Below are 26,067 nucleotides of genomic sequence, written 5' to 3'. Positions count from 1 at the left end.
TGTAAATGAGTACTAGTGTTTCCTTGTAGGGTTCAGCGTCCTCGTTAGATGCCTAACACCTCTTTAATAAGGGTCTCTTGAATGATAGCAGTCTTTAATAGTTCCTGTTATTCCTGGCCCTCCGTGATGCTGGCAGCCCTGTGCATTGGGGCAGGAGTCTCATAACAGGGAGGAAGATCAATCACAGAAAGCGTACGGTTACCTTTGGAGTCAGCCTGGAAAACAGCCAAGCTGGCAGGCAGGTTTCTTTTGAGTCTTCCCTGCCTTATAAGCTAATTTTACATATGTGAAAAGGCCCTTTGCTCCTGCACACTACAAAGACCCAATAGGGGAGTTTAGGAAACACTCGTATCGAATGATTGAATAAAAATGGGCGTTCAGAGGTAAGTCGACTGAAGAAGCATTTGCTTTTTCCCTCAGATCTGAGGGGAAAAGAGCTCAGTAGCCTTTTCCCCACCAATAAGACCACAAAGCTTTCCTGGCTCAGCATTCCCTAATTTCTGTTTCAATCAGTAGTCAGACAAAATAATATGGTAACAGTGATAAATGACAGCAATAGTAACTAGTTAGTAGCAGACAAAGCAGCATAATAGCCCATAGTGTGCTGTGAACTTGACAGCTTAGACTACCTGGAAAAATTGTTAGTAACTATTGTGTGTAATGAGTGACAACATTATGATTAACACTATCTACAGCTGAGTGCAAAGGATTCCAACAACTCACGCATTTTGTGTCTTGTTATAAATCCCTGGTTTCTGAGATACTGAAGTGATTTCAGAAATTTTCATATTCACCCCTTCTGATAGGAAATTAGCACTTGTTGCTGTAAAAGTTGCTTTACACAAACAGTACTCTTCTGCCTAAAAAATAGCATGCCTTCCTTATAAATGTTCTCAGTGCTTCCATGTTTCTTTTGTGAGAGATGGGTGTTCGTGTTGGGTAACTGTCTGACTTGAACTTAATACTCTCGAACTTCACACTTCCATTATGGTAATGGCACCTCATGGCTAGTTTACAGGAGGACTTAGAGCACAGAAGATTTATGAGGAGCCGAGGTAGTCTGGCAGTTTATACATTATTTTATCTGCGTGAAACTGTCAGGGCTTACTTCTCTACTCCATCGTGTATAATGGATCTTTCTACCCCGTCATTATGCTTCTGGAAACTGTTTTGAAGGTGACATGCACAGCAGCAGAAAGACAAAACCTCTCTGCATTTGCTCAGTCCCTCAAAATGCTGAAGAGATGCATGCTGACTGCATAGCCTCTTTATTAAGCAATGCAGTTTTAATAATCTGTATGAAAGTAAAGGTCCCATTTGGGTTGCATGACTTCTGCAATGCCTAAACTGTCCCACAGCAGGAGGAGGGCGAATCCTGCCTGGTCTACACTTTATCTGTGTTGTAGATCAAGTAGTCAGTGGTTCTGCAAAACTGGACTCAGTTGTTACTTTACACATCTTGCCTTCATGCAGGCAACACTGGGGATGTGAAAATGTTCTTTACTTAAGGGGAAAATAAACAGTTAACTAAGGTGAGGCTGTCAACTGCTTCATTCACCAACACCAGCACTTCCGTGCTAAGTAAGTACAAGCACTGACTTGTACTTTCTTTGCCAGGGCTTTTTTCAGGACCTTCCAGTGTTTGGCATTTTCTCCTGAACTTCCCAGCACCAAGAGCCATTGCTCCCTTGTTCTAAGACCACCACAAAGATGGTGTGCCGGTCCCTGAGAGGAGGAACACCTCTGCCTTGAGGGATATATTTGGTATGAATAAAACCAGATATTCCTCATAACATACTAAACTGCTTTTGTTCATTATCTGCTAATTTTTCTTTCAGTTCTCTCTTTCATTTAGAAGCATTTTTTGTAAAGTTCTAGGAAAATGTTGACTTCTGGCTGTTCATGTCATGTTTTTGAGCRTTTTTTCTCATAGGAGTCATCAAATGTTCATAATTCTGCATCTCACTTCACTTGCAATATCAATAAATGTCTTAATGAAATATAATTGGAAAGTGTTTTTACGTATCTGAGCTGGCAAAGCAATTTTTGCTTTATTGCAAAGTAGACGTGTTTGTACTCTGAAATTCCTCTTTTGTCCCTTGATGAATGTCTTTCCACCATGTATCCCTTACTTTCCATTTCATATTGCAGGCCTTCGTGGTGGGGAATGGTTTCTCCCTTCAGTTACATCTTTATACTGTTTTGCAAAACTGGATCGAGACTTTGTTATGCTGCCGTACAGCATCTCCAGCGCAGCACCAACAGGCTGTCCCGTGAGCCGCCTCACCGACAGCAAATGCAGTTTGTGCAAAGGGCCTGCCCCAGTGATCTCTTTCCTGAATTCCCTGACGCTCCAAACTAAAATACAGAGAGCATAAGGGAATAGAGCGAATATGATTTTTAGTGCCTGTCATTCTCAGGAAAATAACTTTTTCATGGAATGCATGATTATTTTAAAAGCTTGTGCCAGTTCGTTTGGTTAACGTGAATCTTGAGGAATGAGGGGAGAGCAAGTCTTGTTTGATTCATTCTCTGATTAACAGTATCTTGTTTTTAATGATTTTATTTTGTGTTTTCTACAGAAATGAAAGCCAAAGGAGACTGGATCAGAAAAGAGTTTATGTGATGGAGGGTTTCCTTGCCATGAGCTGCTGCGCAGCTGAAAAGCGGGAGGGAGCAAGCAGTGCTGGAAGGATCAGGTTAGTGTGACGAGTTTTCTCTTTGAGAGAGCAGCGTTGCTGGCTCACTCGGTGGACGACAAGAGTGTGAGTGAGGCTGGCAGGGACTAAAAAGTGAAGCAATGTTGGCAGAGCTGGGGCAGTCCTGCTGCTACTGCACATTTCCTCAGCCCGTCTACCCTGTCATGCTGGGATTTGTGGGTGGCCAGTAACATGCCACAGGGAGGACATGTGTGGTGACAGGCAGGGGTACAGCAGTCAGGAGCATGACGATGTTTTGGGATTGGCTCTGGACACATCTGTCTGCCTTGAAAGTTGCATTTAGTCTACGTGAAGTCGTCTCCTTGTTCAGAGGTGAGCTGAATGAGGCGCACAAGGCAGCATGTGTGGTGAAAAGAAAATCTCCGCATGCAGCCAACAGAGAGCACAAAAGGATGAGAGCTACTGACAACGCCGGAGTTTTGAACAAAATCTGAATCAACAACTTGAGAATGCACCAAGACTTCTGGCTTGGTTGCACTGAAAGGCGCAACTGAGACGTGCGGCCATTCTGCCCTTTGTAAGTTATTGAGAGGTGCACAAAATGCAGATGTACTCTGTGAATGATGTATGGTAGCCTAAATTTACACTTACATAAAACCCTGAAAGAGAGAGAAGGGACTATGGAAGAAACCCTTGTCCCGGGGATATGATAAAATTGAGGAAGCAAAGTGATCTGAATTCAGGGCTGTGAGTCATAGGTCTCAAGACACAGGCTATTGCTGAATTTTAAGAAATGGCAAAAGAAAGGCTGACACCAGTGGTATAAATAAAAGTGGGAACTCTGAATAGAGCAAGAAATTTAAAAACTTGATAGCAAAGGCAGCATATTAACACTGCTGGGGAAATATAGCTTTTACCTCTTTCCCTTGTTAACAGTATAATCAGATGTATGGGCACTGTCTGTTTTCATTTTCTGCTTTTTTAATATACTTTAGAAATTATCTTTTCTGAGGAGATCACAGTATTTTCATTAGCAGAAATGCATTAAAGCATTGGTTTCTAATGTCCTTTTATATCTAGCCTTCTTAAAATGCAGATTTGTGTGACTGACACCTTGAAGACTAATGTTGTCAGATGAAATGTACCCGGAGCAATATTTCAGCACAGCTCTAGCTGGAACCGTGTTCCTGGAAAAGAGCCAGGTTAGCCATCAGAACTAGTTCAGTCTTTACAGCGTCTGCTTGGAAAACAACTACTAATGGTGGTTGCAATGTTTTGGGGGGGGTTGAGGGGGAGGGGGGAGGGAAGAGTAGGGCAGAGGAAGGGTTTGTTGTTTATAAAAGTAACATTTATTTTAATCAGAACATCCATTTTTATTCTTGCTAAAAACAAAACTGATGTCGATATCAGCGTAAGCAGGATTTTACCATAAATCACAGTAAAGAATTGAAAAAAAGGGATTGGAGTGGGAACAGTTCCCAGTTTTGCCAGTGGGTGGGATTTTTTATTCAATAATTTGATTAAAATGGGAGTAGGACTATGCCTTTGATAACAAATGAGAGGTTGAGAAAAGAAGGAGAAAAGCTTATTCTTGCAGAAAGAAGTAATAAAAACATATTCTGATATCATGCCATTTTAAGAAAAACCTGTTGACAGAAAATAAAATGCACAATATATCCCCACATCAAACACAGTTCTAGAGATCAAGGTCTTTAATTTGGAACTTACACACACAGGCAAACTGTTGGCAGAGCAGAGTACAAGTAGCTTTATTTGTTCTCTGCTCCCCAGGAATGATTTATTGAAGGCCATGGTGTGCACAGGTAAATATAGAAGCTTCATGACATTTGATGGACCTTTCTACAGTGCTCTTTGATGCAGTCGGAAAGCCTCTGAGCACAGCGTGTGAAAGCAGGGACACGACTTGTGGTTTTAAACGCATGTACCAGATCAAAACACTTCAGAACAGCTTTCCTGTCTGCATGGTGAAGTGTGCCCCTACTGCCAAGACACACCCCAGTAAGTTCCCCAATGTCCTGTGGGTTATTCAGCACACCAAGGCGGAGGGTGCGCTGAGCCATGCTCGCTCAGTGCTCCAGGGCAGGGAATCCGCAGGCAGCATGTGCACAGGTTTTGCATGTGCTGAGAGCTCTTGTTTCAGTGAATATCTTCTGACGCAGAAGCAATTCAGTCATCACCTCAACTTCTAGATAGGCCAGACAGCCAATTATTTCAGTCACAGTCGTGCAAGAGTCGCAAGACATTACCTTTCTGTACAGACCCAAATGTCCAAACATTGTTTCAAGTGTTAAAGACGCAACCCAGCAGCTGCTCCTGTTCATAGGAAGAAGATCCTCAAGTGATTCCTCCGATATTAAAATAATACTCGTGAAGCAGCAGGTGCTGCTTTTAGCACTATGGGTCCAGTTTTTCTCTGCCCACATTGGGCAAATCCTCATAGCAGGGCATGTAACGTTTCTTTCAGTAAGGGCTGTGATGTCATTTCCAGTGGATGAGGCCTATCAATATCCAGATGATCTAAAATATAAACTAATTTGAACAGTAAAGCCCCAATCTCTCATCAGGCATCCAACAAAAATAAAACAAATCAAAAATGGAAAATCTTTTGTTTCCTTCCATTTCATTGAAGCTTTTAGTTTTATACTTTGGACAAGACTTAAGGGCATAGAAGAGAATGAGAAGGTCACATTCCAGTAACTGGCAGTAAAAGACGCTGGGTTAAAACTCTATTCCAATACAAAGAAACACACATTATTGTGGTTTAAACAGGATATGTCAATACTTGCTTTTCCAGTCTACTTTGAGAACATACATACAACTTTCCACTTCACTGGTAAATGCTATCTCCTAAAAAGCTGTCCTCATTAAATAACACGTTAATGGCAATTTGAACTTCTTTTAGACTTGCAGAGAGCCAAGTCTTGCAATAGCAGGACTCTTCCTTGCAAAGCCACTGGACTTTTCCCTGCAAAAACGGAGGAGTCAAGGCCTCGCACTAAAGGCCAAAGCTCCCAGAGGGAGTTCGGAAGTCAGAGGTACAGTGCATCTGTAGAAATATGAAAAGAAATTTTAAGCTGTTGTCAAAGGATATGGATTAATTGAACAATAAAATTAATTGCTCATTGAAAATTAATTGAGCCCTTGAAATTTCCACTTCTGGAGAAGACGGTTCAAATGTGAGCAATTACTCTGTACAGAACTTCCACTGATGTAAATCAAACACAGGTTTCTGGCTTTTAAGGTTGTCGCTCAATTTAGCTTTCTGGTGGATATGTGTCCATCAAAGCCCCAAAGCAGGTAATCCACACTGTATTATCTTGACATGAGGGGCACATTGAGACACCTCAGTTACCACAAGGCACCTGCTGAAACAAAATTTGATTTTAGACAGAGTAATATGTTTGTCATTCAACTGCCAGAATCAAAAGGACACACCTGGAGAGTTTTTGATCCCTTCAGAGAACAAACAGTAGGAGACATTCTTAGACTTGCACTTTTTTTCTAATTTGTTCCTTAACTTAAAACTCAGTGGGCATGATTTTTTAGATGTAGAATACAGTTTACATTTTCATGTAACTGACAAGTTAAAGTATGTCTTCAAGGGAAGACAGGAATAATCATTCTTGAAATGCTGAGCAAGTTCAGAATATCTTGCAACTATTTTCAGAATCCTCCTTTTTAGAATCTTCTACATCTGCTAAACAAAAATATCTGTGAACTTAGGCTCTTGTACATTCATTCACTGAACACATCTGAATACTATATTAAAAGTACTTGTCCTTGCAAAAGAAGAAAAACAAAAGCTTTTTCAAATGCTTGAGTAACAAGAAGCATTTTTAATTTATTCTGTTACTATAATTAAATTCAACTAGATTTGCTAGTCTCCAGATATGCAGAAAGCAACATCCAGAAATAGTAAGTTCTGGATTAAATATAATGATTTATTCAACAACTTTATCACTCCATATATACCTCAGAAGTCGTGAAATTTCCAGTACTACACTGAAATAGCTCATACAAAAGTAACTCAAGCCCAAGATATTCTCCTGAGATTGCACTGCATGGGAGTTACTGTATTAGCCTTTTTTTTTTTAACCTATCACCACTGAAGAAGTTCTTGCCCTGTAGTCTGTTTTTTCACTTCTGAGCACCTCTGAGGAACTGTATGATCATTCTTCTCTGTATACAGAATTTGCAAAGAAACAGCACAGCTCTGAGTTGCTTTGACCATATTCCTGTATTTGCCAGAATCGGGAGCACTTGCATTTGCGGGGATTTCCAGGGATGCAGTTGCACCTACAGTACTTCCAGCCAGGCTGCCGCATCCATCTTGTTCCTTTCCTTAGTGCTTGCGCAGGTCAATAACACAGCACAATGTGCAGCATTTCCTGGAAATATGCAGCTAATGTGTATCTGCTCCATAATGTCTCAAAACCAAATCCGCTGTACAAAGTGTGCAATGTATGCACAGCAAGCCCAGTGCTTCCCAGAAGGATTGAGCTCACCGTGCACATGCTATGTGCTGTCTCCACACGGGTCTGGTCTGGGAAAGTCCGGATAAAAATATGGCGGTCCTCTGCCTGTATGGTTTAAATCAGGGTTTAACCTCTGTTCTTCAATTGTTTGCCTCTTTAATCTGAAAAATCCTGGGATCAGATTTACAGACAGAAAAGATATATTCTAATCTGAAAGTAATATATTTATTAGGACAACAATTACTGTAAACTACAAAAGAAAGATTTTTTAAGGCAAAGAGGGAGAAGGATTAGGAAGATGTTAACTGCCCTTTTTTCTTGTATCATTGAAAACATCTCTAAAAATTTTGGAAAGTATTGTTACATCTCATCTTTGGAAAAATATTGTAACCTAGCACATTTTACTCAAGGTTGGCCTACCCTGCTAAAAAAGGCTGTGTACCTCAGGGCAACCCACTGGCATAAAATATTCTGAGGTAGAAAAACGCAGTGTAAACAAAAAACTTCAGTTTCACTGTGGATCAGCATTGCTGAGGCATCAATTAGGGATATTTTGGTCACTTTACACTGTTGTAAAATGAAAAGCCTGGGCTTTAGCTTTTTTTTTTTTTTTTAACTTCTGGATTGCTGTTATGGTCTAAGCTGTGTCTTGTTGCTAAAGTATCTTTTGCAGTGAGAAGAAGTCATTTCAGATCTGTGCGACTCCAATTTAAATACTACTGGGAATATTCTCTACAAAGAAAACCAGAAGGAATTTTTATCAAGTACTTCATAATGTTCAGTATTTATTGACTTTTCACTCTTGTTTGGAGCCCAGGGTCATATGACCTTTGGTTTTCCTTTTTTTTTTTTAATATATATATACACTTAAAAAGCAAGAGTGACCTAGTTCTGGGTGCTCCTGACCTAACCACAGTGAGAGTTTCTGTGTGAGAGTTTCTGTGTGAGTAAAAGAGCTTCATAGATTGATCTAAAAATTCTTCAAGCTTTTAAGTGTATTTGTAAACTGCTCTTTGTAGTCACTCCAGAATAATAATAATTCAAAAAAGAGATCTCTATAACATTGTGATATGGTTTAACTTTAAAAGATGCTTTAAACACAAATAGATTTTCTACTTTCTGATTTTTGGCAGAGTACTTTAAATCAGTTAGAAGATCAGCTTTAAAATAAAATTCAAGATCAATTTTTAATTTACAAATGAAGTATATTAGGAATATCTGTTCTTATATGAAGGTAGACTTCCATTAGAACAGGTTAGATTCAATTGCTGTTTGTGAAAACCATCACCACTGATCAGCCAAAATTGTGAGGGTGTAAAAAACAGGCTCTCTTCTCCCCTTGCTCTTATATTCTTCCCTTAAACTTCCTCTTCTCAGAGGAGACAGGATAGCAGACTGGCTGGATTTTTGATCCACTCAAGTTGAACAATCTTATAATTTTCGTACCAAAACAATACAATATTAGTTTTACATGGTTTTACGTACCCCAAATTCAGCAGGCCACAAACTTAGAGCAGCTGGTTACATGAATCTCTTCATATGTAAACTTCCCGTTTCACACTACTCTAGCTATAACTGATAGAAATATAGCTTTGCTCCTGTTGAGCTACTGCCAGATGGACTAAATGACATGTATTGAAGTATACTGTACTAGAGAGGAAAACTTTTAACCTTTAACTTTAATGGATGTGTTAGCATATCCAGGATACCTGAAATTTCTGTTATCCCTTGGCTGAAATGCATAGCCAGTAATAATTACTGATCACTATGGAATAGATATCTTTCAGCTTCAATTAGACTTGAAAATGGTGCATGTTCTGCCTGCTATTCTGCAAAATAGGATCTTGGCATTTCTGCTCAATTGATAAAATACGCAAAACAGAACAGTTCCAAGAACAGAGCCTGAGGGAAGTCCACCCTAAACACCAGTACCTTTGTTCTATGCAATGTGGTTCACATCCCTACTATGAATCAGGCACAATAGGAAACTTAATTTAGATTTTCTGATGTATTTTAGCCATTAACTATTCTGTACTTTTCTTCTCTGGGTATGACTACAAATTCCATTTTGAATCACAGAACACTTTTCTGGGAAAATTTTAGTCACTGTAAATACATTCTGATGAAAAGATTAAATTTTGACAAACTACAATTTGGTTGTTTAAGCAATTTAGATATTTAAGCAGTCTCTATATAGCTTAGGAGCTCTGCTTGGGACTATGAAGTCTGCATATGTCTGTCCATGCAAATTGACTGACTTTCCCATCTTCATCCTAACTACAATTTGAAGGGGCGGTAGCATCTGGCCACCCTGTGCAGTACAGAGGCAGTAATTGCTGTCCCCTTGAAATGGGGAACCACCTCACTCCAAAGCTCGTGCTCTGGAGGTACAGATTTACTGCAGGACGGAGGAAGGGATGGGATGGGTGAAGTTGCATAGTGCCAAATCTGTTGAGGCTGATCTCATGATTGGAATAACAGGGAAGTTACAAAAGGACAGCTAAAACTCCCACAATTACAGTTACTAGCTCAAGTGAAGGCAAGCTGCTACAAGAACAGCAGGAAAATACTCAGTACCACCAATAATTCTTAAGCAAATAAGAAGCTTCATTAACTGCAATTCAGGATTTTGTCCCCTGGATGAAATGTGCATTCTTTTATGTAAAGAGCACTTGTACCAGGAAACCCTGATCAGTATCTCCTTCCAGGTMGGTTAGCACACCACCTGTCACAGGTCCTGAAAAAGGGAGCCTCTTCACCAGAAACGCTGACAGCGTTAGAAGGACTCAGGGGCATGTCTGGAGATTTTAGAAAATAAGCTGTTGGAACAGGGCTCCTAAATGCCCAAAAGTGGATGTCTGTGAAGTCTGCACTACATGGGAAGGCCTAAAGATCCACATCAGGGACAGTATTTAAAATCTGCTCAGTGCAAGCCAGTGAAGCATTTTCAGAAGCAGGAGTCCCTTATAACAAGTCATTCTCCAATAGGGAGCATTAGCAGACTGTAACAGAAGTTATTTAATTCAAGTCCATTCTTTCATCAGCAGGCTGCACTCAGGAATATTGTATGTAGGTAGTTCTGTTTGTCTAATGGATAACAAAGCAGAAACTTAGATTATAAACTAAAAAGGTGGTTGATAATCTTTAGAGGTAAAGTCACAGGCAAGGTGCCGGGTGTCTGTTATATAGCACAGAGTATAAAAATGTAATGACTCAGAATTTGTGTGGCCACTAGATGGTGCATAGATTCTGCCATTTAAAGAGGCTCAGTTGTTGAAATAAAAGATGTTCAGAGCTGTTGAAGAGCTCAAATCTAATTATAACACAATTTGGCCCTGTTGGCATAACCCAGATCAAACTCAGTTAAATGAGCTGTTGGCGAATCTTGCCAACAACTCTCCGTTTTGCATGTTAGCCAAACCCCAAATCAGAGTATCTCCCACTAGAATTAGGAAGTTTCTACTTCTTCTTTTACCATGGGCTATAGAGATACACTTGCTTGTGCACCCCTTCCTCAGCCAAACACATTTTATGTTCTTGCTGTAAAATGCAGCACTTTCAGTGGAAGGGACAGTAAGAACTCAATGGTGGCACTACCTCCTCATCTTCCTTAAATCTTCCTTTAGCTTACTTTCAGCCCAGAAAAAAAACACCACCTCTTCAGTTCTTTGACAGAATAAATGAAGACAACTTGTTTCAGGAGAGAGCTACTGGGTGACAGGACCTCTCTACAACCTTGAATTAGGTTGGTCCAAAGGGGGAAAGAGGAATAACAGGGACTGAGGTCTAAACACTCCCTGGAGTGGTTCTGCTGATTGTACTAAGCTCCTTTCTTGGAGCACAAGGTTTTGATACAGTTTGGTTTGTTTTTACATCACACTCTTGAGATCGACTCCTTAATTTTTCTGCCTAGGCTATAAGGAGAGCTGCTCCAAACTCGGTTTTCATTCCTACTCCACAGGGTTTTTGTGTGGGTGCTTTTTGATCTAGCCTATAATTCTTATACCTGAGCAATGACAGGCTGCTCAAAGCACTGCCCTTCCACCACACAAGAGTTGCTCAATATGAACCATACCCAAGGAGTCATTTTTTATTTGATTTGTGCCTCTGAGTGTTCAGAGGCATGCATTAACAGATTAAACAGTCAGACTTCCTATGGCTATTAAGTATCTGATCTAAATCTTAATAATTCTGGCTCAGCTATCACTTTACAGGTCAGACAGCTACCATAAGGGCCACAGTACTCTTCTGTCTCATCTACTGCACTTCCCTTTTACTTTTCAATGTAGAGGTTTAAGTTGCAGTTTTTGCTGATGGAAATAGCTTAAACTTGATTTCTACATCATACCTCTCTCCTAGGTTGTAGCCCTTGGTGAGTTTATTAACAGATTCTTGAGGCAATGCCATATTTCCCTTCCTATTGCGAGATCTGTCAATCATTTTTGGCTCATGTGTATCTCTGTCACAGATGAACTTGCTGCTGTCTCATTTATTACCGAAGATGACACCAGAACAGTCACACTGAAGAGCAGCAAGAGCATAAGACTTTGCCAAAATCCACTTTTCCTTTGCTGACCAGAACACAAATGCAGTGTCAACATGTCTACCAAGCAGTAGAGACAGCCTGCCCCACAGCAATCCTGCGCCTAAGGGAATTTCAGCATGAAATTCAGCATTGCCTGAGCATGGTGCCTGATGTCACAAGGTGACTCATGAAATTATAACAGAAAATTTCCCCCGTGATTAAAAATAAACCCTCATGATTTCAGCCTTCCTCTTATTATTTTTGGCACTCGGTTAGGACCCTTGTCCATGTTTATTCGTGATAAGCTGCTCTCAGCGTCCTCAGTGGAAGCATGACACATGGGGCTAGATGAGCTGGGAAAACTCACTTCTCCGAGCCCAGTCAGTGCCTGAGTTACCGCGATAAAAACGCAAACACGAGCGCACCGGGAGCTCTTACTCCCCGAGACTCCGTTGCCGTATGGCACTGCGACGGCCAGCTCCGCTTCCCAGGCGGAAGAGCGCTGCCGAAGCACGGGGTACACGGCTCTCCCCCCCGCCAGCCCGCCCCTGCACCCCGCTGCCGCACCGGCGGAGCCCCGCGCCGTGAGGGAGCGCGGGCAGCTCGCCGCGCCGCCCCAGCGGCCGCACACCACCAACGGCCGCACATCACCAACGGTCGCCCACCAACAACGGGCACCCGACTCCGCGGCCCGGCGGGCCTTCGCGTGCAGCACCACGCCCTGCGATTGGCCCAGCGGCTGGCGTCAGGTGGGCGCGGCTAAGCGGCCGCGGCGGCCGGAGCCGCCCCGGCTGGTCCCGCGGCTGCTGGCGGCGGCGCCGCGCTCTCGCGATACTCCGCGGCTCGCCGCCACGAGCCGCGAGACGTCGCCGGCCGGGCCGCTGTCACTCGCGGCCAATGGGAGTGAGCGGGCCGAGCCGCCGTGACGTGGCGCGGCGCGGCGCGGCGCTACCAGCGGCCGTTGGCGGCGGCCGGCAGAGGGGTGGGCGCGTGCGCGCGCGCTGCGGGCAGCCGTTTCTCCGCGGGGCGGCGGTTAACGGCTCTGGGCGCGCGCGCCTGGGGCGCGGAAGGGAGGAGGGCGGTAGCGTCCCCGAGCTCGTCCGCCCGGGCCCCCGGAGAGGGCGGGCGGGCGGAAGGGCGCGATGATGGCAGCGGCGGCCGACCTGGAGTCCTCGCTGGAGCTGAGCTTCACGGGCAGCGGCGCCATCCCCGGCGGGCTGCCCCCCGCGCGCTCCCGCATCTTCAAGATCATCGTTATCGGGGACTCTAACGTGGGCAAGACGTGCCTCACCTACCGCTTCTGCGCCGGCCGCTTCCCGCAGCGCACCGAGGCCACCATCGGCGTGGACTTCCGCGAGCGCGCCGTCACCATCGACGGCGAGCGCATCAAGGTACCGGCGGCGCGCCGGGCCCGGCCCCTCCGCCCGCCGTTAGCTCCGCGGGAGGATGGGGGAGGCTTCTGTGCACCCCCCTCCCCCGTGCTCGGCGCTGCGCACCGCAGGCAAGACCGACTTCGTCGGCTCCCGGCGAGCTCTGCCCGCCGCGGCCTAGTGCTGGGCTCTGTCCATGCTGCGGGCCGCCATGCCCCGGGGAGATGCGGTGCCGCTGCTAGCTGGGCCGGGCAGCGGGGGCCGCCCCCCTCCCTCCCCGGGGAAGGTGCTGGGGGAAGGTGCACCACCCCCCCCCCCCGCCGCGCCCCTGCTTAGCTGCTGTGCTGGGGGCAAAAGCGGGCGGGAGAACCCTGCCTCTGGGCTCTAGCATCACTGTAGACAGCGGCGGGAAAACCGTGAAAAGCCCCGGGAGGGAGAGGTCCGGGTGCTGCCAGATTGCAGGTTGGGGCTGTCAGCCTCTGTCAGTCCCTGTCAGCCCCTGGACAGCTTTGCTCTGCACAGTGCTGCAGGCAGCTGATGGCCTGTATGCCTTTGGCATGTGGATTGAACATCCTAGTGTTCATCGCTGCCTTGTCGCTCACAGGTGTAGTGCTGCATATTAGGGTTTGTAGACCCATATGGCACATCTTCGTATCCTAGAAGTTCATTGCAGTTGTGTCACTTAGCCGGTAGACTCTGTTTTGGCTTTGGGTACTCTACAACTTTGTTTAAAACTATTTTGCCTTGCCTATATTGGAGTTGGAAATACTATGGAGGTGTTTGCAATGATGAAAGTTTTCTACTATTAGGCAAAACCTTTGCTCAGCCTTTGGCAGGTGTTAGTCAATAGCTGCTCTTCAGCTGCAGCTCTTGGACTTTTAGGTACATCTCTTACTTGCTGGTATTTTAGTGTTTGCTGTGTCTGGCATCAGCAGCTTGCTGAGTCCCAGAAATTCTGCTTCTGTGTTTGTTAGGAATCGCGCTTCATTGGCCTAACTTTCAAGTCGATGAAGTTATGCAGATGACACTGTTCTGAGGCATTTTGATCTTATGATGTTAAAAAGAGTTACTATAGTGATTGTCTGAAATATTTTTTAAGGGAAACTGCATATGTCACACACAAAAAATTAAAGGCCACTTCAAGAAAGTGAAGATAGAAGAAAAAGACCAAATTTATATACGGGATAGAATCAGTTTCAAAATTCAGAATTTTTTATGCTGAAATTTAGGGTGGAAATAGTGAAAGTAACAAATTGCATCCCATTAAGAAATAGAACAGTGTTCAGGAATGAGCTGTTGTGTCTATGATACTAATGTTTTGCAGCTTTTTTTTTTCTTCCTATTTAGACAGCTGCATGTTAGRGTAAGGTGGTGCAGAACTGGACAGTAGCAAATTGGATTCCTAATCCACGTTTGACCTTTTTTTTTTTTTTTCAATTATGGTTATAGGTTTAGGTGAAGCTTATTCTAAGAAAACTAAATTCAGTGGAAAATTAGATGTGAGGAAAAATGTGATTTTGCCTTTAAAGGCAAACTTAAAGACACTGTAAAGCAAATTTAAAAAATACATGAAATATGCCTAGTTAGCCTGGTAGATATGTGAACACTAGCAATGATCCTAATATTCATTTGCTGATTAAACCACTAGTTGCTTACAAATGCAGTTTATTTAGAAGCAATAATGTGGTTTAAAAACTCAAACTTTTCCCTTTCTACTTACATGTTCCAGTTGGTTTCTAGGAACTGAGTTTTAACAGGTGCTTAAAAAAGGGAAAATATTAGTCTTGGAATTGTACTTTTGAATACGTTATCACCAAGCTTTGGAATTACAGCTGACAGTCATAGAGCTGAAAGCTGTAGTCTGTCCTTGCTCATTTACTGATTAAAGAAATTGTGGAAGACTTCAAAGTCTTTTTGCCTTACTTTTGGATTTTTTTCAACCCATATCCTTCTTTATAACTAAAAAGGAAAACTAGTAAGAGTCTTTCTGTTATTCATTCCCTTTCTAAAACTAATAGCACTTTGGCTGATAGCTGAGATTCTGTACTCTCAAGTCTGTTGCTATAAATAACTGAAGAGAGAACCTCATGAGGGACATCTTCTTGTCAGCGCCATCTTATTGACTGGCTTTTTCACTGCCTCTGCATTATGCCTGCCCTTTGCTGAAAAAAGTGAAGAAGAATCTAGCCTGGTCCACAGTTCTGAGATGCTTCACATAGGTGCCATTATGTTATATATGCTGTGGTAGGTGATTTTTGCTGTGTTGTTGAGAATGTTGCCTGTTTAATATCCTGGTTTTGGTGAGAAGGGTGGAGAACTGAAGAAGACTCTCTTCAGACACCTTCTTTTCGAAGAAGTTCTATTTCAACTTTAAAAGGAAATAAAGTTTCTTAACATTATAGCCAAGGCTCTAGCTGTTAAGGGGATGCTACATGCCATCACACTATGTACCAACCTCTTTTTTTTTTTTTTTTTTGTCACTTCCTCTCACTCATCTTTACCTTGTTTGTAGCATCTCTCCAGCAATGCCTGTTGAACCAGGAAAGAGAGAAGCTGTCATGAACTGAACTATTCATCTTCTGCTGTTCTTGCTGTGCCCTGAAGGGCCTGCTAAGTAGAATTTTCCGTATTGCTTTGAAGGAAAGCCTTAATTAGTGTCTTCTCATTCTCTCTTGTCCCTTCCCCCAGCCAGCTGGATGGTCATTCTTGTGCTGCTCCAGTACAGAGCATTTCCCTTGCAGCTGGAAAAACGCCGTGTCATTGGCATTAACACAGACACAATTCTTCTCAACAGGGGTCTCCCACACAAGAATTTTTATAATTCTAAGACATAGGGACAAGTGTATTCTTTTGTACAGTAGCCTAACTGATTCATCTGAAACACTAGTGATTAGATGTAATGAATAGATTAAAATTGTCAACACATGAATTTTTTACATTCTAACTTTTGCTCTTCCTAAATTGATGTAAAATTGAAGAAAACAATGATGTCACTCCTTTGTGACCTGCATTAAAAGAGCAAAGGCTGCAAGTGAAATACAAAGGAGAAAGTCCTCATGGCATATTCTGCACTTTTGAGCTCTTCAAGTTCATATTTTCTTTGCATCTAATAAAAGGAAGCATGTTTTACCAATTTAACTTTATTAAAGGCCAGTTATGTTTTTAGCAGCATGTTATAAACCATGCATGCTGAGGCAGTCCTTATTTAGAAAACAGCCTTTCTAGATACACAAGAAGGAATCAGAAGGTGGGAGACGATAGTTGATATATTTAAATGCTGTTTGTCACTCCTAGGAAATGTGATGAGTGATTCTGTCCTCAGTTTTATTAGTTGAATGTGCTGTTAAACCAGGCTTTTAAAATGCACATTTTAAAGGGCCATTATCTAGATCACATTTGAAATAAAAATGTGCTACTGTGATGGATGGTGTTTGAATAATAGGGAAACAGTGATGTTAAAGTGAATTCATCAATGCACATCTATCAAAGCGATCATCGTCAGTATTTGTTTTCAGTCGGGCAAATAATCTTGCCAGGTATGTTTCTTGGCCAGAAATGGAACGGTGTGCTGAAGTTCACCTGGTAACAGGAAAAAAGAAACTTCCAAAGTATGAAACTTTCAATGCTGGAGAAAGATTTCTCTCTCCATGCATTTATTATTTCACGCCAGTAATATTAGAATTTTTTATTTGAGATAATATGTCCTAGTTTGAAAGCCACATGTAAATAAAATTTAGGTGAAACTATAGTTTAAGCTTAACTTGGAAGCTATGTAAAGCTTTAATTTAATTTCCTCATTTCTAACCAAGCTTGGCAATAACCTTGTGGAGCTCTCCTTGACCGAACCCTTGCTGATTTCTGTTCTCTCTGAGTGAGGTGGGGAGAGAAGTGTATGCTCAGATTCTACAGCTGTCTATGAAAATGAACTCCCTCTTTAAATTAGATTTGATATAACATTTTGCATGATTATATACTCCTTAGCTGTATGTTGACTGAGCATAAAGGTTACCTGTCTGTGCGTCTTTATTCTCTCTTTAATTTGTTATATTCCAAATTAATGAAAATCCTGCAGAAGCCTCTTGACTGTGGTGTTTTATAAGCGCGTAGAACTAAAAGTGTCTCTTGTCTGGGTAGGTGAATGAATCTTACCCAAACTTAAGTGTCTATATTTAGTCTAGGTATCTAGGCTCCCTTTACAAACCATGGAGCTGCAGTCAATTGTGCTTAGAGTACAATACAATTGGCAAAAAGCAGGTATTTACTCTAAAATGAGATACATTGCAATTGACTACAGCTTTCTTCAAACARACCCTAGCAATTTTCCAGTTATATGATATGGTGCTCGTGCTACCAGATAATTCTTGTGTTAAGTGACAAAGCTCTATGAAAAGCCAGTTTTTTCCTTTATTTCAATTGGAAGGCAGTTCCATAACTTCACCAATTTAATGATTAGGAACCTTTTTTTAATTTCTCATGTACATTTGTTGTAGCTAACTGATACATCTCTTTCTGCAGCAGCAACATTATCCTTTAGCTTAAATAGCTCTATATATAGAGATAAGAATTCTATTTCCTCCTCATCTGTTTTGCTACACTAATTTTTCCACTTTTTCAACTTGTGCTCTCTCTTGTCTCATTTCCCTAAGTGTTCAATAGAAGAGTACACTGCTCTGCAGGAAATTTTTAGGACTATTGATGACTTTTAAAATTTTTAAGATTATTGGCATTATTATCTTGTTTTTCTTAGTAATTTTAATGACCTCCTTAGAGCAATACCTGGATCTTTATGTGCCTGTAGAGCAGAATTTGCAAATAACTGGACTAGACTACATAATCCAAGCTGTTCTAATGTTCTCATGTAAATTCTCTGTTCCCTTGGTCAAACCAGTAAATGTCAATTCCACCTGTTAAAATTTGAATTTTTCTTGGGTATGGATGACCAAAGTTGAACATAATATTGAAGAAAAAGTCGCACCATCCTGAAACATCACTTACTTTTTCCCTTGGCCATATCATACTGGTGATTCATAACATCCTGTGATTTTATTTGTGTATCTGGATTGTCATCCACTTCAGTTATTTCCAACTGATGAGTCCCCCACTTACAGGAAAAGTCTTTTTTATTAATAGCAGTTCTCAATGCCTTGCATCTGGTCCTATTAAATTTTGTTCTCTTTCTACTATTCCAGCTATTAGATGATATTCTAATCCTTCTCTCTGTCAGTGATGCATCCTAGCTTCTTGCCGTCAGCAAATTTCCCTTGCACATGTTTCTTTTTTTATCTCAAAGTCACTGGTAAAATGCTAAACAAGATAACTTAATCAAGACACTTGTAATTTAGAAATCAGATTTACTGAAACATTTGGATCAAACGACTGCAGAACTGTGGTCATGGGAGAATAGTCTTTGTCAAGGGAAAATACTAGGTGTAGAATAGATTGTGGAATAGATTGGATTTTCAGTTTACCTTCATGATTTACAGAACATTTAATGCTTCTTTAATTCCGTGTCTGAAGAACAACTCTCTCCTCTCTCTCCTAGGGAGGAAATATTTCTTTCTAAGAGTTCCTGCTCAAAAGTTAAAAGCCAAAGTATTAATCAAACTGCTTCAATGGTCAGGAATCAACTGTTCAGAACAGAGAGAAAGTTAGGATTCAGCCTTGACCTAAGAAATCAAGTGTTAACTTTCAGTGTTAACATGCTAAGGTGTATATGGTATAACCATGTGCTCATTTATTTGTTAGCATATACAGTTAATCTGGCATTGTGGGTGAATTGGCTCTGACTGCTGAATGTTGCAGTCACATGTTTCCTGAAAAGCTGATTTCTTAAATATTACCATGTTCAATAATTGCATGATTTTACAGCGTATCCTACACATCTGAGAACTTCAAGCTCTCACTCTATCAGAGTGATTGATACATTTAACATCTTTGTTAGTACTCTGGTCTTTACATCTGCTGGTGCTTCAAGGTAGTTTTATCTGGACCTGAGATATTTGAAAGTTTTACAGACTGAGTGATTTTTGTCTGTTTACTATATAGGCTTGTCATTGACTACATAGGCTTAGAAAAAATATTGACATTTCAGTTTATTTAGGATAGAATGATGTATACCTGGAAAGATCAGTATCATCTTAAACTAACATAAAGTTTATGCTGTTTTTATTTCTTTTATGGCTGCTCATACTTGCATACTACAAACCACAGTATTGTCCTAGCTTAATCGTTAAATAAGTTTAAGATAGAGGTTCATAGAAAGGAGAGTTTGATTCCAATAGGTATACTGCAGATACAGATTTTTGTGCTTTTTTGTTACGTTTTTTGTTCATGCATGTTTTGATTTCTTCTTACCCTTATGGAGTCTACCACAATTGGCAGTTAACTGGATGCTAAGAACAAAACTTTGAGGAAGATGGTGTTATTTGTGGCAACAGAAATTCATGTCAGCTGAGAGTTGTGCTGAGAAATGTATGTTGCTGTTTCCTCAAATAAAAACTGTATTGGCCAGATTTCAATATTTGTTTATGTAAAATCTTACAAATTACCTACTCCAGTAAACTTTCAGAAATTTGTATTAGTGATTAAGCCGCATCATAATTTCTTCATAGCTTCAATTGTAAGCAGATGGCTCAGAAAGCAAAACTTTCTGAAATTGTTTATGGGAGAGCCCCAGTTTTCTTCAGCACAAACTTTTCAGTATGATTATTTCAGAGGAGTGAATTTGTGCAACTGTGATGTTCCTAGCTACAGTTGACTGACTTACATAATTTTCCAGCATGAATAAAAAAGCAGTTCTGCTTTTTTCTCTTGTTGTCTTTCCCCTTTCAGATTCAGCTATGGGATACAGCAGGCCAGGAGCGCTTCAGAAAGAGTATGGTGCAGCATTATTACAGGAATGTACATGCCGTTGTGTTTGTGTATGATATGACAAACATTGCCAGCTTTCACAGTCTGCCATCGTGGATAGAAGAATGCAAACAGCACCTTCTTGCCAATGATATACCACGGATTCTTGTTGGAAATAAATGTGATCTGAGAAGTGCTATTCAGGTACCTACGGACTTGGCCCAGAAGTTTGCTGATACTCACAGTATGCCGCTGTTTGAAACCTCTGCCAAAAACCCGAATGACAATGACCATGTGGAGGCCATATTTATGACACTGGCTCACAAGCTTAAAAGTCACAAGCCATTAATGCTTAGTCAACCCCCAGATCGCGATGAAATACATGTAAAGCCTGAACCAAAACCTGCCATGACCTGCTGGTGTTAAATCGTGCTATTTATTCAGCTATCACCTTGTCTGTTTACATATGCTTCAAAGTTGTGATCTTGGCAAAGTTCCAGGTTTTGGTAGCAATTATAGCAAATCTCTTTGGCACTTTAATGTGTTTTTTCTGGTGTAGATGTGCCCATCTCATTTTCTTGCACTTTGTAATGTACTTTTTGAATTACTGATTTTTCACTATAGATATACAGGAAAGTAAACTTTCAAGTGAAGTTTTGACAAAGCAATTCTACTTGAGCTCTTGCTGCTTGAGATCATTTTTGTCACTTGTGGTAAGGTTATAAATAGTAAGCCTGTTTACTAATGTTTTCGGTTGGTACTTCATTGGAATAATGTTGGAGGAAAAGTATTCTGAAACAGACAGGTAACTTGTTTTTTGAGTCACTGATTAGGGTGATTTTTGATGTCTGAAGAAATATTTGATGAGTGCTAGCAAATTTCTAAGCAAGTACCTTTTTCTTAAAACAACAACAACAACAGGGCTGTCAGATAAAGATTAGGCTGTCAGTATAAGCGCATACTGCAGGCTTTAATGCCCTGTCTTCCACTGTAAACTTTGTCTGTTTCTTCATGGTAATGATAAGAGAGTTGAAAAACTTGTCCCTACCTCTGGATAACTATTTGATACTTACAACTTCATTAATTCTTCACAATTAGCATGTAAGACTAAACTATGCATTCCTTCTTATGGAAATTATTGTAGCATAGGATTTGGGAAAATTTGGGATTATAACTATCCACAGTTTTTCTGACCTAACTAAAACTTCCATGTTCAATGAGGTCTTAGTTGTAAAGATGCTGTATTTGAGCTAAGCATCTGAGCATAAGTTAAAAATACTTGAATGAATTAAAATTTGAGTGAAGTTGGCAAAAGCATTCTGGTTTTCAAAGGTAAGGCTTTCAGAGGATGTTAGTCATGATGAATGTTTTCAAATATCTTGAAAAACACAGCTTTTTACAAATCAATTTGATTACGTTTTAGGGATGGGAATGCTTAGGAGAAAATGTTACTTCTGATGCCCTTTGTGACATACAAAGTTGTGCCTTAGTCATGGAAAATGTGAAGGCCACCGTATATTAATATGGTCTGTATTGTTCTGTGCCAGAACAACTGATTTGAAGGCTTCTGTTCCGTGCAAAGGAGCTTGACTACAGACTTCCGTAATTGAAGGTCAGTTTGCTTGCATAATAGTAAAACAGTACCTTCTACTTAAAGAATAGGGAATATGGGAATTCTTTAAAACACTTCTGAATATAAAATCAAGTCAATTCTGAAATATGGAGAAAATCTGCACAGCCAGATCATCTGTTAAAGATTTTGGGCTAAAACCTGCTTCTATGATATTATGGATTTAAGTTGGGCATCCTGGCATTACTAATACGAGTTTTTTTGTTTGGCTTTGTTTTCTGTTTTTAATCAGAAGAGAGAAACTGCTTTTTTAGAACCATCTTCCTCTGGATTCTCTTAATTGTAACTATTTTACTTCAGTTCTGTTGTTTGAAGGTCAACTTCTGTAATGAAAATGATGCTAGGTTGCACAAGATTATATAAAACAAAAGGAAGTGTAAGCCATAGAATTTAATCTATGGCTTCATTCATATGCCATGATGAAACAATGTTTTGTGACTTAATCTTCAAAGGAATTGAAATAAAAATGAGGATTTTTGATTTATAATGTGTAGTGTGTGATGCTGACTGGAAGATAAATGTAAGGGCACATATAGAAGCTGCCATCCTAGTGATTACATTAGAAATAATTAAATTATTGAAACAAGATAACTACTATTATTTAAACTATTAAAATTAGTACAACATAATTGTATTGCAAGTTATATTGATAAAAGGAAAAATGCATTGACTTTTCTCTAGATTTAGAAAGTGTTCAGTTTGGCCTAATATAATTAGGATATTTAAAAATTTCTGAACAAAAAATGCTAAACATTTTTTCTGTATAAAGCTGCTATAACTGCAACAGTAATTTTGTTTATGCAACATTGTAAAAGGGAACTTTTTCATCCACTCTGAACATTAAATGACTAAAATTTGGTTTACAGTCCTTTCACGAACAATCAGCTCTTTAACACTAGTGTCCTTAATGATTTTTTTTTCTTTTAGAAAAGAATTGATCTTCAATTTATTTGTATAGTATTACAAATAAATATGGTTTACAGTCCTCTTGGACAATTTATTTTTCACTCGTGTCCTTAATCCTTTTTTTCAAAAGGATCCATCTTAAGTATTTGTATAGTATTAAATATTTCAGCAAACTTTCTAATCCTTTTTTTATTATTTTTTAAAATAAGAAAACAGAATGAAGAATTCCAAAGTCAGTCAGTCAGGTTGGGGGTTAAGGTAAGGAAATTATGTAGACACGATATTAATGTTAAATTTGACATCAAACATCTGTAAATCTATTAAGTTTTATTTGAATTATTCACAACCTGTAAATAAGGGCCCTTGTGTCATTAAAATTGTTTGGAAATGTAATCTTGTCTTCAACACAAAGCATGTTTTGATGGTTCTCCCATAACCATAACGTGGTCATTAATCCAGAATCTGATATGCTTCCTGGCTCTCAGTAGTAATGTTCTACCCACAAAATTGATGTCAAAAGTACTGAATACTTTGTATATGTATTTTCACCTTACCAAATTGTAAAGTTGGGCTATTTTGTATGTGGGGTTGGGGGGGGTGGGGGAAGGATACAATCCCAGAAACCTAATAAACTGGCTTTGCCACAAATTACTGTCACTTGTTTTCAATATTATACTAGAAATTATGACATCATTTCTTGGTAAAATCCATAATAAATTACAGTAAACAAGGAAGAAAAAAACAGCCTGTAGTTTTTGTTTGCCTAGGCAGCAGTTTTGTGAAAGACTCTCACAATCCTTGGATTACTCTCAGTGCTTTTTTGCAATGTATCATCTTAGTTATTTTGGAGCATCTGAAACACTCACCTGATGTTTCAGAGCATATTTCAGAGAAGTCTTCTCCATTACTCTTCTCCTAGTCTTGCCCCATGTCCAGAAAAGCTCTTAACTTCACATACACCTGTGAAATCTTAGTCATCTCAAAAGATAGTCTTACAGTTTGCATACACCCCACCCCAGCAACAAATTGGTTCCGGCTTATGTTAAGCTGTTTTTCTGGTAAATGTCATAGCCTTTTCTCTTGAAAGGAATGCTGAAATTGTTTGTGTTGTCATATACTATTTCACGAGTGTACTATTATGTTCTTCTAATTCCACACGTAATAGTGTATTTAAAAAAAAAAAAAGGCTAAACATTTTTCAGAGATGTTTTGCATTTTTAAAGATGATTTGCAGTCATCACTGGTTACACAGACTTCTAATTCTACTGAATGATTAAAAATAAATGTATTTAGTGAATGCATATGCCTTATGTTTTTGGACTCTGGGATGACGAATGAAGGCCTTCATAGACTACCAACAGTGTGGTGCAGTTGTCAGTCCCTCTCTTAGCCTTATTTGCAAGGCCAGTGTGAATCTATTTTATTAAATTACTTAGGAAGGAAGCTGCTTCCTGCTTAGGAAGGCAAGAAGCTGACATACAAACTCAAAATGTATATTAGTATACATGCATATACTTATTCTGTCTGTGTTAGGGTTTTCCCATCATCTTCAACTTCTGCATGGTGCTATAGCTAAGAAATATCAAGATAAGTGTGCAGGGTTTTTTTAACAAACAGGGTTTTTTTTTAAACAAACAAACAAAAACTATGTCAACAAAGGGTCTGAAGTAGGCTGTCATCAAAGAATTTTAAAGTTATGTAGCTCCACCCTTGTCATTTTTCCAGCTTTATAAACCAATAGTTTAAAAAGACAACTTTCCACACTTGGTGAGAAAAGATGAGGAGCCCCCATGAAACTAACATCCTTCACGTTAACCTTGTTTCATCTCCAAATATTGGCTTCATGCTCTAAGAATTAGTTATTTAGCTCTGATTTTGATCAAAGGGAGTAATTTAGGCGTCCATACAAGAATTAGCATGTGGGCAGCCTTGCCTCCTAATCACACTTGGACTGTGACTTAAAGAGGTTTTACCATACAGAATCGGCAAGCTTGTACATCAGAAGAAACATTAGTAACTGTTTTCCCTCACATGTAAAGACAAAACTAGTAAGTATAACACTTCTCTATGGTTTTCATTAGCCTTGAACCAAAAGTTTCTGTTACTCACTGGTTTTGTGTTTGTCTCCCATAACAGGTGATCATGCATTTGGCTGGCAGCTACCACATTTGGAAGCTGGTCATAGACTGTTGTTACCTGTTTCATCCATTACTGTATGAATTAGTGGTGACAATTGTCACTTTTTAATAGTAACCTTGCACTCAAATGTTCACTGACTGGTCATTTATTTACTTGCTGCTTTTACAGCTTCATTGGAAGTCATGTTCCTTGCCCACTTTTGGTGAATATTTTCAGTTCCATTGGTGTACATACCTCTAACAGTCTTTTTCATCAGAGTCCTGCTTTCAAAGCCAGTGACCTATTTTTCATAGGATCTTGACTCCCATATAAAAAGTGGAGCCATATGTCATTTTGAAGTAATGTTATTTTTAAAATGGCAGTGTGATTGTATATGAAAATCAGATGATGTGCATCTGAAGTCAACAAAAATCAGACATAATCTTAAACTGTATCTTGTGGATAGCATTAGCAACTAGCATTTTTACAGGAAAAACTAAACTGCTAGGTCTGTTTCTTAGATGCACTGAAGTCTGTTATAAAGAGACCTGTAAGGAAAAACAAGTCTCAAAGTCTTATTTCTTCATAATGCACTTCACAAAAAATGCTGTTTTGGGGTAATTGGTTTGGGTTTGAGTTTTTTGGGTGGTGGAAGGGGGTCTGTTCACCCTGCAAGTCGTGATGAGGACTCATACAGCTGGAAGGAAGCATCAGTGAGGCCCGTGACACAACATTGCTAGGGAAGGTAATTGCTGCTGCTTTCCAGGGATCACTTGGGCTTGGCTGAGCCATACACACCCGCCCAGCTGCAAAATCGAAAAGGCTGACAGCGTATTGAAGAACATGCTTAAAAACAGCTCCTTGTGGTTTAGGAAGATGTTTCCAGAACCCAAAGAAAGGCTGCCAGTGCAGCAGGGATGGTGATTGAAGCGCATAATCCTGCTCAATGCTACTGTTATTTAAATGTATTGTTTTTTTGCCTTTGTTGAATCACCACTGGTTAATGAGAATTTTGAATGATGATAGAAAACTTATCTATCTAATAATGTAAAAGGAAGTTTCCCAGCAATATCGATGACCATTTAAAAGACTCATAACCCTCTGCCCTTCCACTCTCCTGCTCTTCTCACCCCTGAAACACAGCACAAAATTGATGTAACCTGACTGAGGCTGAGGGACTCCTGGAGGGCAGGTGCACTGTGGTCTGGAGGAGATGTTGTGAAGATCGTGACCAGCTGAGGGATGTGGTTCTACTAGGAGCTTGGCAGCAAGGGTGGCAAATACAGGCTTCAAGTAAGTAGTCTCAGTAATACATGTGCTCTTTGAATGCCTCTTAATACCAGTATGGGCAGTCCAGGCTTGGACTGTTTGAAAAGAGGTGATCTCCCGCCAGTCACGAGTAAAAAGGCTCCATGGTGCCTCCAGCAATGGCAGCCACGGCAGCCCAACCTGCCGACAGCAGAAAGGGCCCTCAGCACTCAGGCAAATAAAACTTCCCTATCACCCTCAGCCC

General features: G+C 40.4%; 1 protein-coding gene across 1 annotated transcript; it reads left to right on the top strand.

The window, feature by feature from the left end:
- The first annotated feature begins 12,668 nt into the window (after window positions 1–12,668).
- RAB33B (RAB33B, member RAS oncogene family) lies at window positions 12,669–22,019 on the top strand. The gene is made up of 2 exons (XM_026064386.1): window positions 12,669–13,072; window positions 19,883–22,019. The coding sequence occupies exons 1-2, from the start codon at window positions 12,824–12,826 to the stop codon at window positions 20,324–20,326; spliced, it is 693 nt and encodes a 230-aa protein (XP_025920171.1). The 5' UTR covers window positions 12,669–12,823; the 3' UTR covers window positions 20,327–22,019.
- The last annotated feature ends 4,048 nt before the right edge of the window (window positions 22,020–26,067 follow it).

Source organism: Apteryx rowi, unplaced genomic scaffold, assembly GCF_003343035.1.
Source record: "Apteryx rowi isolate R43461 unplaced genomic scaffold, aptRow1 scaffold_215, whole genome shotgun sequence".
Classification (NCBI taxonomy): Eukaryota; Metazoa; Chordata; class Aves; order Apterygiformes; family Apterygidae; genus Apteryx; species Apteryx rowi.
This window is presented reverse-complemented; position numbering and strand designations above follow the sequence as displayed.